This window comes from Rhinolophus sinicus, linkage group LG05 (assembly GCF_036562045.2).
Source record: "Rhinolophus sinicus isolate RSC01 linkage group LG05, ASM3656204v1, whole genome shotgun sequence".
In the NCBI taxonomy this organism is placed as follows: Eukaryota; Metazoa; Chordata; class Mammalia; order Chiroptera; family Rhinolophidae; genus Rhinolophus; species Rhinolophus sinicus.
In genome coordinates this window covers 5,993,632-6,007,769 of record NC_133755.1, presented here as the reverse complement: position 1 = coordinate 6,007,769, position 14,138 = coordinate 5,993,632, and the positions used below count along the sequence as shown (strand labels likewise).

The window sequence follows — 14,138 nt, the reverse complement described above, 5'->3', positions numbered from 1 at the left end:
TGTGAAGACCAGTTACATTGATTTTACTTCCTGAAGAAGTCTTCTCCTACGCCTTTCTGCCCTGCTCTTTCTGGACTGGTCACCTGGGCGTCCTGGTCTGCAGCCATCATCCCCAGGTGGACTCACTCCGCCTCAGCCCGGTGTTGGATACAGAATTCTGGGGACCTTTGGTTTTCTGAAGGATGCTGTTTCCAACCCAGACAAGTGTAAGGTTATAGGGAAGAGATTTTCAAGCATGCACATTCTGAACAACAAGTCACTCTCACGTGCTTCTTTTCCTTAGGAAGGTCCTTAGGATTTTCTCCTCCAAAATGAGACTCAGGCAAGAAAGAGGAAGAGCCCACGGAAGTTCCCCATGGGCGGCTCTGCGCCACGCGGAGGCTCTCTTCCACCCACACGTCCAGCCCTCAGCGCTGCCCACTTGGTGGGCCCTTGCAATCCAGAAACACATTTTTCAGCTGGGAAATTTACTTGGGGAAAAGAAAAACATTATAGCCTTTCCCTGTTGTGATCCATGGTCATTTGTTCATATTTAAGAGGGAAGGATTTTAAAAGCTGAATGGAAACTTTTGGGTGGTGACAGGGCTCATCAGTGACTGTGGTGACCTGGTCAAACTGTTGATTTGGAAAAGCTCCAAAGAGCATCCTTTTGGCCTTTGTCTTGGCTGTGCAGATTCTCCTGCTTGGAGAAGGACGCCCCGACCAGCAGCATTCAGAGAACGAGAACTTAGAGGGCTGGGGAGTACGAGGGCAGGTCGCTTGCTCTCGGGTGCTGCTGCCCCAGTCGGACACCCCGCCCCTTTTACCCCAAAGGAAAAGCCCCTGTTGGAGAGGCCAGATGCTGGGACTTCCTTTCTCGCTTCCAAACTGCGTTGCTCCTGTTTCCTTTCCTATCCTCCTCATCCTTATGGATTTGCGTCTTTTTAAAGCTACTTTTCTATTGTTTCGGTGGGGTTTTAGCAGAGCCTAGGATGAGAAGCTTGTGTTCAAACCACCATCTTTACTCGGAAGTCTGTATCGCCTTAATTTCATAGATACCATAGCATTGGAAGAATTCATTTGTTTAAATGTCAAGCATTCCTGATACATGTTACTGTGTTGGGACAAAATATTAATGAGCATCCTACTCAGATCTATAGATAAACTTCTTTGAGTTATGGCTGTGGTATAAACAGTACTTTAAGATGTTTTCCCAATTTGAATGGCAAGTGTTTGGCGTATGTACATGAGTATTTATAGGGCAGATCGCTAGCCAGACACTTGTAAACTGCTGTAGAGCATCACTAACTATGCCTTATTTTACTTTTTTTGGAAGACAGCTGTGAAAGCAATTAGACTGGAAAAAATCTCTAGGGGAAATATTTTTACAGCTGTTCAGAAGAGTTTTTATTTTATAATTGTTCATCCAACACATCTTTAGGCAAAGCAATTTATTTGTTTTAAAATAAGAAAAAAAACTTAGAGTACTAGCAACATATTCTTTTAAACATGTTTCTCTGTTATTTATTAAATACGATTGTTTAATAAATACAGTAAGATTAAAGGAAAAAATTTCCCTGGGGTTCTGTTTATTTTTTACCTGAAAATATGTACCAGGTTAATAGCTATTCATTTGAAATATTTGGATCTTTAGCAGTATCACCTGTCCTATATTTCCAGATAACTCCAAAGTGTATCTGTTTTAGGCCCCTCCCCTCACCTGAGACCCGGTGCCTTGTTTCCGGGCACCTCATGGTGTCCATTGGGATCTAGGTGACGTTCTCCTTGTTCCACAGACTTGACCAGTCTAAAGTGAGACATCATTTCTTTTTTCTTTGTTAATTTTTCTCATTCACTGGACTTTTTTAAAGACTTAAATTTTTTTAGAAGAGTTTGCTGTTTTTTAGAATAGCAAAATTGAGGGGAAGGTACAGAGATTTCCCATGTACTCCTGCCCCCCACACGTGCATCGCCTGCCCAGTATCCGCAGCCCCCTCCAGAGGGTGTATTTGTTACAATTGGTGAATCTACACTGACATCATTGTCACCCAAAATCTGTACGTTACATTAGGGTTCACTGTTGGTGGTGTACTTTCTGCAGGTTTGGACAAATGTATAATGACATGTATCCACCATGACAGTACCATACAGAGTATTTTCACTGCTGTAAACGTCCTCTGTGCTCCACTTACTCATCTCTTCCCCTAACCCCTGGCAACCACTGATCTTTTTACTGTCTCCATTTTTTACGTTTTCCTTAGTGTCATAGTTGGAATCATACAGTGTGTAGCCTTTTCACATTGGCTTCTTTCACTTAGTAATACGCGTTTAAGGTTCTTCCATGTCTTTTCATGGCTTGCTAGCTTATTTCTTTCTAGCACTGAGTAATATTCCATTGTCTCTATGTATGACAGTTTATTTATCCAGTAACCTACTGGAGGACATCTTGGTTTTTTGGAACATAATTTCTTGCCCTTTACCCTACGCCTCTTTTTCTGAAGATCTCCAATGATGGACCTTAATTCATGGCATCATCAGCTTTCTAGTCACTTAAGCTAGACACTTGAGAAATGTTTAACTCTGTTTTTCACTCATCTTACCAGCTTCTTCATAGCTGTACCTATTAATTCTGACTTAGAAACATACCTCACAGTAATCCTTTCCTAAAACAGTATATGCTCCCACCCTTATATTCCCATTGCACTAATTCTTCTCCTGGTTTCCTGAAGTAGCCTCTGAGTCTTCCTCTTGACCTGGCTTTTCCCTCAGTAGTCCATCATCTGCCATGGCTGCTCCATCATCTGCCATGCTGCTGAAGACTCAAAGCAGAGTTCTCTTTGCCATCTGAGATTCTGTCATCTTTTTCCTCCTCCTCGTCCTCTTCTTCCCTAGTACATCCCCTTACCTGCAGGTCACGGTATTTAAAATCTCTTACAGTCTGGCCTGATCAAAAAATGCTTTTTCAAGTTTCGTCATTATTTTTGCATCATCAAACTATTCACCACTCTTCAGTGGGCTGGAATTTTCTATCTACTGAAATCTACTTACCTCTCAGGCCGTCCCCCAGACGCCACATCCCCCTGAGCCTGTCTGAGATGTCTCTTGTTGGAATTCCTTTTTGCCTCGGCCCCTAGAGCACTTTCAACTCTGTTTACCATCACTCATAAGGTGCCTTATGGCCTACTTTTTTTCCCCTATCTTATTAGATTGTGAGCGGTGCCTTAGGATCAGGAACTAGATCTTATCTATCTTCGGTTCTTCCTTGAACCTAAATCTGTCTTGGAAACGATATTCAATCATTTTTGATATGTTGATATGTATACAATATATCATAGAATTTTAGCTGAGGGTTTATCAGATTTTAAGTACATACTAGTGGTAAGCAGCCCAAGTTCCTTAACATCTCGTGATTTGCCAAATGTTTGTGTAACTCTTGTTATACAACATTCAGAACTCAACTGCTTACAGCCTTATTTACTTTCAATAATAGAGAAATAATAAAATAAGTCCGTTCAGTAGAGCTCGAGTCCACCACAAACAGGTTCGCTTACCCAGCCCACGTTCAGGCTGCTTGCTCTACAAACCACACTAAGGAGGTTGATTTATCTGGTTTCCAAGCCCATAGCAGATTGCCATCTGTTTACGTGAACATGTAAGTTTAAAATATAGTCTAGAAAACTTTCTGTTCAAAAATGATACCAATAAAAAGGAATTTAGTGTCAGTCCTGAGCTATTTACATGGTTCTCAATAACAAAGTTTTATTATGTCAGAATAACAGAGTTTTACACTCTATCTGTTGAGAACAATTAAATGGCCTAGGGGAAAAATTGGCGAGGCTGTCCTATATGGGATAGAAATATCCCTTCTGTTCCCAAGTTGTGCAGTTGGAGTCAGTCAGCTCTCACCACCAGCTCCCCACCAGGCTAATTCCTCCCTCATTATCCGTGTGTCCTTCCTCCCCCAGCTTGGGAGTATGAAGTAGAAAGACTCACTAATTTTAATTCCATATAGTAGCTATGCTTTAAAAACCATGTTTCAAAAACATATTTCCTTGAAAAAGTAGTTTTGCATTAAAAATGTTAATTGAAGAAAATTCTTTCTGATATATTAAGCATAAAGTTAGCCAAAAAGGCTCGTTCTTGGCTTATTATATGTAATGGCCAAGTAATACATATCATCTATGAAATAAATTAATAGAATTTGTTTCTGGGTAGGAGATAGCACCCAGGGGCAATTAGAAACTTCTGGAAACTAAGTCTATAGAAATCTCATCATAATTTAATAAGTTATACCTTATGCAGCTTATTAATTTATAATTGAGTGAAATATTTGAAAGCCGCCTTTCTGATCAGATTTTATTCATATATTAACTTAAAATTTTTATATTCTTCTTACAGAGCCTTCCTAATATTCTCACCGATGATCGATTTAAAGTTATGTTTGAGAACCCTGACTTCCAAGTAGACGAAGAGAGTGAAGAATTTAGGCTTTTGAATCCACTTGTTTCAAAACTTAGCGATAAAAGGAAGAAGAAACTAAGACTCTTAGAGCAACAAGAACAACGTGAAAAAGTAATGTACTGTGTATTATGTAGAATTTACTACTGTTTCTTTAATGTAAGGTTTTCTGTGCAAGTTAGAAGAATCTTCGAGTATACTTGAGATGTTACTCCTTGACTTTCAGCTTAGGAGTATATCTTATTTCATTGAGGGCATATTTTTCCTATGCATGCGATGTCACGTACTCTGAAGGGGCAATGCTATTTAAAAGAAAATAACGGGTCAGTGTTTGGTTGGGGGAAAGGAGCTGCTTCTAACTATTTTTATTTTCAGGAAGAGGAGGAAGAACCGGAAGGAAAACCAAGTGATGCAGAAAGTTCTGAGAGTTCAGATGATGACAAAGGCTGGGTCGAAGAGGTCAGGAAACAGCGCAGACTTCTCCAGCGGGAGGAAAGAGAGAAGCGGCAGGCGCAGCTCAGGGAGGACCAGCAGACCGTCCTCAAGCCCCAGTTTTATGAGATCAAAGCCGGCGAAGAGTTCAGAAGCTTCAAAGATTCTGCCACAAAGCAGAAGCTGATGAAGTGAGTCACGCAGCTCTTGCGTTGTCAGAGCCTGGCTTTTCTTCGGTGGCACGTTGCCCCAAGGATGACATTTTGGTCTTTGGAGTTTTGTGAGGGAAGCATTACAGGCCTGAGGGGAAGCACACTGGTCTTTATTGTGACTATTTTTAACAACTTGTTGACGTATAGTTTGCATGCGGTGAGATACAGGGTGTAGCCCTGTGAGTGTTGGTAAATATTTATGAGAAGATTTTCCCGCTGCAAAAGCCACACTCTTGTTGCCCTTCTTTTTTTTCCCATCCGGTTCCCTAACCTACAGGTATCTATTGTATTCTGTACCCTACAGATGAGTAGTATTTTGTGCAGTGGTAATTGAGGTAACATTCTTTGCCTCTTAACAACAAATTAGTTTTAAAAATTAGAATTCCAGTTATGTTTACCCCCATCTCAGTTTACCTGATCATTGAAAAGGTCAGTTGGAAAATCTGCCAGAAATGTTAAGCCTTTTGCAGGAAAATCGAGAGACCAGAAAGACTGGTATTCTAGAATAGTCACATACGTGGAGACATAGGTAGATTGGAGTGGAATTGCTGGTCATGTGGTAACGTTTTATTTAACCTTTGAAGAGAGTGCCCAGCTGCTCCCGGAAGAGGCTGCCCGTGGTACATTCCCACCAGCAGCGTGTGCGGCCTCACATTTCACACACACAGCTGTTGTTCTCACGTACTTTATTTAGAGGCCTCCTCAGAAGCAGAGGGAAGAGTGCTTGTTCCAGTATTCTGATCCTGTGGCGTGAACGTCTTTGTTAGACTATGTGCTGTTCTTGTCTTACTTTATTTACTTCATCCCTGGCTCCTGAATCAGCACCTAGCCTGGAGCAGACACTAAATCAATCCCCAGGAAAGTGTGAATCTTCTATGCCATGTCAGGCAACTCAGGAAGTTACCCTTTCAAGATCTGCTGAAAAAGAAGTCATTTACCCCCCACCCATCGACCAGGGAGACCTGGGAGCAGTTGTTTTTAGTGTAATCATGGTAATAGGAGGCCATGATTGGGGGTGGGAGGCATGACTAATCTCCCTGACGTTCTTTTTCTGCCTGTGGGTTGAAGCAGGATATAATGTAAAAAACAAAAGGAATGAAAATTTGGTATTTAGTGAAGAAATAATATCTAAGTTAATACACTGCACTCAAACATTCTTACTAAGTTAAACATTTTTTTTGAGAAGAGGAGCTATATAAGTGCTAATACTTACATGAGCTTAAAAGAAAAATCCTGTCCTTTAATAACCCTTTGATAAGAATGTCCTGCAGTTTGCTGGCATTTTGGTACAGGCGGCTTATAATTCTAGTTATGATTGGATTATCTTGGCGAGTCCTGAACATGCAGTATCTTAATATTATTTGATGAAGCTTTGAACCATCATCCTTCAGGGAACTAAAGTGACTCCTTATGTTTGTTCTGGGAGTTGCCACAAGGCACACAATACAACACCTCAAAACTGCGTGTATTATATTTAGATGGTCACTTGGACTTGCCCAGCTTTAAAACTGTTTCTACAAAGGAAACAGTGAATCATGTGAGTATTTGTCAAAGTTATTATACCTTATTTAAAACAAAGGAGGTAAAATTCTAAAATACTTAAACTTCACCCTTTATCTGTGGATTCCGTTTCTCTGTCCCCTTCTCCATTTCCCCATTCCCTGTAATGTAGATTCTGGAGGGGTGATTGCTTTATGTTGAGTTAATTTAACCTTTCTAAATGCTGTACTAAAGCACATGCCTTTATGTAGACCTTCCAATCCCCTGCTTCCGTCTTCATGCAGAGTGACTGAAAGAACTCTCAGTTGAGAAGCATTATTTTGAATCAAATAGTTTTGAAGAACTATTAGTGCGTTTGCATTTTAAAGCCTCAAAGAAGTAAATCATTCAGCTGACCTGGGGCCTCTAATAAATGTCTAATTTGAGTTCTCCCATTGTAGTTTATGCCCATTTTTAGGTTCTTCCCTTATGCCCTCTCCATCCTGTACTAAGTAATTCTTATCACTTTCAAACTTCTGGAGCCCATATCTATTTTTTTAGCAATCCTCACGAATTTGGGGTTTTTTATTCATCTTGTGACAGTGACAGTTTTTTCCTTATAATTCTTCACTATCAGTTGCAAGGCAGCCAGAAACTGCCAGAGCTGAAGGCTGGGTGGGAAAAGAAGCAGGATAGGGGCAGGTGAGAAGGGCTGGCTGGGAGGGAATGCCAGCCCTCCCCAGCACTGGCTCACCAAGCCTGGACCGGACGCCGAGAAGGTTGTGCAGTGTGGGTTTCTGCATTTGTTCTGTTACGATCATGCCTGTCTACTTCTTAAACCATCGCTGAGTGAATTCATACTCAAGTAGCGAGTAGGCTGTGGAACTCCTGGTTAGCAGCCACATTCTGTAAACTGACTTTCAAAGGGAGAGAAGTGGAACTGGCTTTAATGTAGAAATCTCCACACTCACTCCCTGTGTCTGATCCTCTGCCATGGCTCGTTCTACAATGCGGCTTGTCTCTCCACGTAGCCGAGACAGAACAAGTTTTTACAAGTGCACGTCCAAAGTACATGGAGAGAAAACCAGAATTTATATACCCATCATGGAGGAAACAGGTCATTCTTCAAAGAATAGTAATTTCCCACAATTTACTTGAAAAGTCTTTTTCTTCCCAAATTAGTGTTTTCCGTGTACCACCTTGTCTCAGTGGCTCCATAGTTATTCAGAATTCCTGTTAACTTTGAAACCTCAGAGTTTATAGCTCTGTAAGGAACAGAAAAGAAATGAACCGCTTGAGGAATTTGCTTAGGCTAACATAATTCACACGCAACGTTAGAGTCAGTTTATACTTCACTTTTGAAATGTTAAAAAAAGAAGCCTAAACTAGGTCTTAATTTAATTCAGTTTGTCATGTGGAAGCTTGTCATTTAGAATACTTAATGGACACATTTCCTGAACAAAACTTTATAAATCAAGTGTGGTCTGACACATGCCTGGAAACCAGAAATTCTTAAATTGGAATCCTGGTTTTAAACTTGAATCCTTACATGGCCTGGGGCAAGTCATTTAATATCTTACCTCCCTTTTTGCCATCTATAAAGGATAAATACTTCTGTCTCAGGGATGTTGAAAGGATTAATTAGTTAGTCTGTAAAGAACTTTGAAGATGAAAAGTACTTTAAAAGTGCTTCTTAATAACATTATTGCTTAGAAAAGAGTGTCACTTTTATGCTAACCACTTTATGTCTCAAATTATAGAAAGAAGGTATGTTTAGTACATTATAGTCATCGTAAACTAGAGATAGATCTGTCATGGTGTGAACATCAAACACGAGCTTCAGACATTGAAAGGACATCACCTGGTCTCACTGATCATTTAGGAGCTGTGTTCTACTCAGTAATTAGTTACAGAGATTGCATTTCAGGAGAAAGAAGACACTGTCACACACATCACTGCCTTTGTGGGTTTTTTTTGTTTTTTGTTTTTTTATTCAACTAACTTTTTGAGTGTTAACTTTAAAGGGGTATATTCAATTTTAAGTTTGTACAAGGAGGGTTGGAAAGGGAAGTGTATTTCTTTATTTTGAGGAGGGAACAGAATAGAAGAGAGAACCATACTCTCTTTTTTTCTTCCCTTTCTTCTCCCCTCCCAGTTTCATTACGATGATGTCAGGGTGTTACATTAGCCTTTTCTAGAAGCATTAGAGCTGCCATTAAAATTTATTGAAAGTATCTATCTTTAGTCTTAATTCCTTTTTTTCCCCTCTAAACCAAGTTAACAAAAAGGGCCAATGTTTTGATTTTACAATAGAACATTATTATAACAACATGCAGTGAAGTGTTTTATAACTGGTACGAAATTCAAATTTAATGTCTCGCTTGGAGAGGCAGTGGGATGGTGTTAATTACGCAGCTGACAGTGACTTGCAGGGCACAGCACCTGTAACAGGGACACAGGTTGTATAAGGAGACCCTAGAGAAGTTTGGGAAACATGATCAGGAAATAAAATGAAATTTAAATTGGGGGTAAAATGTGTCAGCCTCATTCTCGTAAGAAGTTGAAAGGAAAGACACCTGGAAAAATCCAGTGACTAGCACTGAATCAGATGGAATTTACCCTCAGCAGAATTGCTTCTGTTCTCTCTGTACAGTCAGACGGACTCACATTTCAAGTTGCTCATGTTGTGAGTGATGAGTGTGGTCTGGGAAGCTAAGACCAAGTGAAGGAAAAGTCAGAATTCTCCTAGTACATCTCTGTGGCTTGACCCGGAGGACTCCGTGTGTGTTCACTCCTTTATAGAGGGTGAACGAGTTGCCAAAATCCTTACCTACTCCTGCGGGGTTTAGATATAAAATGCTCCAGGGGCATAAGGGTCCCTGACCATTACAGTCAATTACAGACTTCAGAAATATTGCTTCTTGCATTTTGGCTTCAGAAATATAAGGTAAGTAGTAACCACTGAAATATTTGGAACCACCACTTAAAACGTTAAATTAGTGGGTGTTTTTGACAGCCATTGTTTTTACTATGTTTCTGCTGAGTATAAGTAATGAGTGTTTGAGTGTTCCTAATTCTTTCCATTGATTGTGTTAAATGAATGCTATTTTCTGTCTTTACCACGTGTATAAAAGGTTTTTCTTCATGCCATCAATCCTAATTAAAACTTGTTTCAAATGGTAAATCAAAACATAGTGCTAATTAATGTGTCATTCTCTTAAATTTCCTACAGTAAAACCCTGGAAGATCGGTTGAAACTTGAAGCCAAAAACGGAACGTTGAGTGTATCAGACACAACAGTTGGCAGCAAGCAATTGACATTCACATTGAAGAGGGTATGTTGTTTTTTAATGTTATTTTAAAATTCGCTGAAAATGAAAAATTGGCTTCCAGTCGTTCTGTGTATGTGTCTAAGTTCAGACCTGTGTTCAGACCTTCTGAGGACACTGTGCTGGTCGAGCATTTCCCCTGCAGCAACGGCCCCTCCTGGTTGAGGGCACCAGGCTTGACTTTGGCAGGGCCGTACGTTTTCCTGGTGTCCTGAGGGAGGCAGGGCCTTGGTGACACGAGAGCTGGCCCTGTTGGTGAGCAAGCAGCAGTGCGCTTTTGGGGTCCCTGCACCACCTGAGGTGTGGCCTTGTAAAGCTTAGAAGTCTTGACCTTCTAAGGCTGTCAAAAAATACTTGAAACTTACACGGACTTTGCAGAAGAGCAGGAATTGGTGAGTTCTGATACATTTATGACAGTGATATTCAGCTTGCCCAGGAATCTATAGTTTCAGAAGGCAGATTACTCTGTCAGTAGTAGGTCCTGTTCTAAGTGGTTTATAAGACTCATCTCTTCAGGCAGCTTTGCTAATGCCTGGCACACATTACAGGAGAAATAGGCTGCTTCAGTGTTTGCTATTAGCTGATGAGTAAAACTATGTGGTTTTATTTTTGAAATATTTTTTTCTCATTCAGTAGATCTCCCTTAATATATATTGTTACCAAGTGGGAAAGAATGACAAAGACTCTACTTCTGATTCTTTTTTAAAATTGAGGTATAGTTCACATACCATAAAATTCACCCTTTTAAAGTATACAATTCGAGGTGTTTGGTATATTCACTAACTTGTGTAGTCATCACCAGTATCTAATTCTAGAACATCCTCACCACCCCAAAAGGAAACTCCACAGCCTTTAGCAATTACCCCACACTCCCATTTCCCCAGCCCTAGGCAACCACTAATCTACTTTCTGTCCCTCTGGATTTGCCTATTTGGACATTGCATATAAATGGAATCATGCAGTATTTTCTTTTGTGACTAGCGTCTTTCACTTACCATGTTTTCAAGGTTACTCCATGTTACAGCATGTGTCAGAATTTGATTCCTTTTTATGACTGAGTAATACATCATTGTGTGGATAATGCCACGTTTTGCTTATTCATCCATCTATTGATGGGCATTTGGGTTGTTTCTGCCTTTTTTGCTATTATAAATAATGCTGCTAGGAAAATGCAGATACATGTTTTTGCATGGACATATGTTTTCATTTCTCTGGAGCTTATGCCTAGGAGTGGGATTGCTGAATCATCTGGTAAATGTTTAATTTTTTGAGGAACTGCCAGACTGTTTTCCAAAGCGACTGCACCATTTGACATTCCCGCCAGCAGTATACGAAAGTTCCTTTTTTTCCACATCCTCACCAACACTAGTTACTGTCTGCTTTACTGTAGTCGTCCTAGTGGGGGTGAGTGGTACCTCATTGTGGTTTGGGTTTGCATTTCCCTGATGACTAATGATGTCGAGCATCCTTTTATGTGCTTATTGCCATTTGTATGTCTTCTTTGGAGAAATGTCTGCTTTTTTTTTTTTAAGTTAGCATCCATCATCTCACGTAGATAAAATAAAAAGGAAAAAATCAAAAATGAAGAAAAATTTTTTTCTCTGATAAGAGCTCTTAGGATTTGCTCTCTTAACAGCTGTCCTATATGCACAGCAGTGTTAACGAGTCACCATGCTGTACATTACGTCCCTTGTACTCACTTATCCTGTAACCGGAAGTTTGTAGTTTTGACCACCTTTCTCCGATTCCCCTCCCCCTGCCCCCCTGAGAAGTTTTTTATTCCAAGTGTAAGAAGCTATTCAGTTAAAGCTGTCTCTGTTTAGACCAAATTCAGATCACAGTCAAGTAGGCTTCATAGGTGTCTGTAAGGCAGTCGTTTTCAACGTTTAAAACTTATGACACCCCTGACAGTCTTTTCTCAGTTTGCTCTCTGTGCACTTCCAGTAGCTGAGAACAAGTTTTGAGCTTTACATTCAGGAGTTTACATTATCAAGATTATCAAATGTCTTTGTAAAACTACTCAGCTCTTATCTTCAGCGTGGATTTGTGTTGATATTCTCTTTTAAGAATTTCTGCTGAAAGTAGTGAAACTTTAGGGTGGGGAGGAGTCCGGCTCCTTCCTGAGCAAAGGCGTGTTGAGAACAATTCCTTTTAGCGGTCAGTCAGAGAACTTCATGCCAGCCAGGAATTTGTGACTTGTCCGAGCCTTCATCGGTGTTTAATGGTAGCAGCCCTCTGATTTTCGAGGAGCGTTTCATTTTGTGGAAACAGCCAGAAATTCTTTGGACCTAGTTCCGGCGACTGCTTAATCGTGGGTGGGTTATAATGCACTTTGAGTACACGTCAGTATTTTTTTGTTTTGTTTTTAACACAGTGTGAATAAACTAATGGTTCTGGCTCACAAATAAAAGACATTTCTGTAAGAGAAGTTGATGACGTTTTGTGAGCAATAGCGTCTTCTGAAGTTGGCTCTTTTGTAAGGGACCATTCCCTTTTGAAACGACCCGGCAGTATTGTGTGTTGGTAGAAAAGCCAGTCTCATCCTTTGTAGTTCACTCTGGTCTGGCGGGGCACCTCTCTGGCCCAGGGGTTTAGAATGTCGTGTTTTACGGTGACAATGAAAGTGGGCCCTCGTCCAGCCACTCCTGCCAGGCAGTGTTTGCAGAGCAGAGTCTAGTCGCCAAACCGTGTGCCTGGGGCCTCTGGGCTGCGTTTCTCTGGCAGGGCTGGGATTGGTGGTCGTGCTGTTGGCCTTCAGTGGGTCACCCAAAAAGGGTGTTGGAATTTTCTTTTCTTTCCCTCTCATTTAATTTTCTTTTTTAGTCTGAACAGCAGAAGAAGCAACAGGAGGCTGAGAAACTGCACCGGCAGGAAAGGAAAGCACTCCGTCGCTCAGCCAGTCATCTAAGGTCCAGACACAAGAGAGGACGGCCGTTTCACTGAGCCTAGAGTGAGCTGACGCGTGATTGGGAAGGAGCGCGTCTCCCCCAAACGGATCATTGTTAGAGCACATCAAACAGACGGGACCACACATTTTAAAAGTTCCATGTCAATTCTTGGTACATCAGCGGTAAAGATTTGGCAGCTTGTCCCAGTGACTTCTGGGTCAGACTTGGAAACTGCCCCCAACCTGCTACTGGTCAGCGCGTCGTTGCCAGGGCGCCCTTTGCAAGTTGCTGTTCCGCATAAACTTCATCCTGTTCCCCTGGTTTGAATCAAGTAAACCAGGTAGTTGTTTTCTCATACTGGGAAACGAGTGCCGTGAGCTGAGAGGTTGTCCTGTGCTAAACATGAGGATTGTCGTGTTCTCGGAGCTTTTTTCTTACGGTGCCTGCTGCCGGTCACAGTTAAACCACCCAGAAATATCACTTCTGTCCTACCTAAAGTGCAGTATTGGGCGTGTTTGTGTTTATAACTATATGTTGGTAGGTTTGTTGCTTGTTTGTGTGTTTGGGATTTTTAAAAAAAATATTTTAAATAGGTAATAACCTAAAATAAGAAATGGAAGCTACTAGGTATTCTTTTATACTTGACACGAGATCAAATACAGATTTGTTTCTGTTTCTTAAGTGCAATTAGAGATAAACTGGCTGGAGAAAACATTTATAAAAATAAACACTTTTATTCAAACAGCTTCTTTGAGAAAGATCCATTCCTTGAGTTAATTTGAAAATTAACTTCGGTTTCCCTAGTTTCTTAGATAGTAATGTGATTTTGGAGGTGCTTTTCTTTATGTACAGCTAGAATAGTAACTCTTCAGATTGTAAATAATATAATCTAACTTGAAATGCCGTAAGCAGAAAGGAGAAACGTTAATTAACACAGCCAGGGCCTGTACCTGCCTCAGGGACACCTGAATTCAGGGCTCCCCATTTAGTCCGTGTCGAGTCCTCTCCTTTCTTTCCTTCCTGTTTCAACATTGTTCCTTATCCCTTCAGGTCTCCTTTTTTCCGTGACACCTCATCCTTCCCCATCCTTGCTCTGCTGCTGCTGTGCTGACTGGCTGGGTCCAGCAGGCAGGGCTGAGCGCGGTCACAGGTCCACTTCTGTGGTCTGAGAGGTGGATTCTGTGTCCACAAAAAGTGTCTGTGCGGACACACATGGTCATCAGAAAGAGACTCTTGTTACCTGTGCAGCCAACCCAACTTGTGTTGTGGCACAGAAGCGTCCTCCACCCGTTTCCATCCCTGGCGCCAGCTGCTTTCCTTTTTCAGCTTCTTGTCCCCTAAACTTCTCGTCATGAACCTCC

General features: G+C 41.1%; 1 protein-coding gene across 1 annotated transcript in view; it reads left to right on the top strand.

The window, feature by feature from the left end:
- The window catches only part of NOL10 (nucleolar protein 10), a 78,675-nt gene extending 65,154 nt beyond the window's left edge, over window positions 1–13,521 (top strand). Inside the window, exons 18-21 of the mRNA XM_019749090.2 lie at window positions 4,378–4,551; window positions 4,813–5,060; window positions 9,793–9,895; window positions 12,713–13,521. Of these exons, the coding sequence (XP_019604649.1) occupies window positions 4,378–4,551; window positions 4,813–5,060; window positions 9,793–9,895; window positions 12,713–12,832 (645 nt within the window). The 3' untranslated portion in view covers window positions 12,833–13,521. The remainder of the gene's footprint in view (window positions 1–4,377; window positions 4,552–4,812; window positions 5,061–9,792; window positions 9,896–12,712) is intronic.
- The last annotated feature ends 617 nt before the right edge of the window (window positions 13,522–14,138 follow it).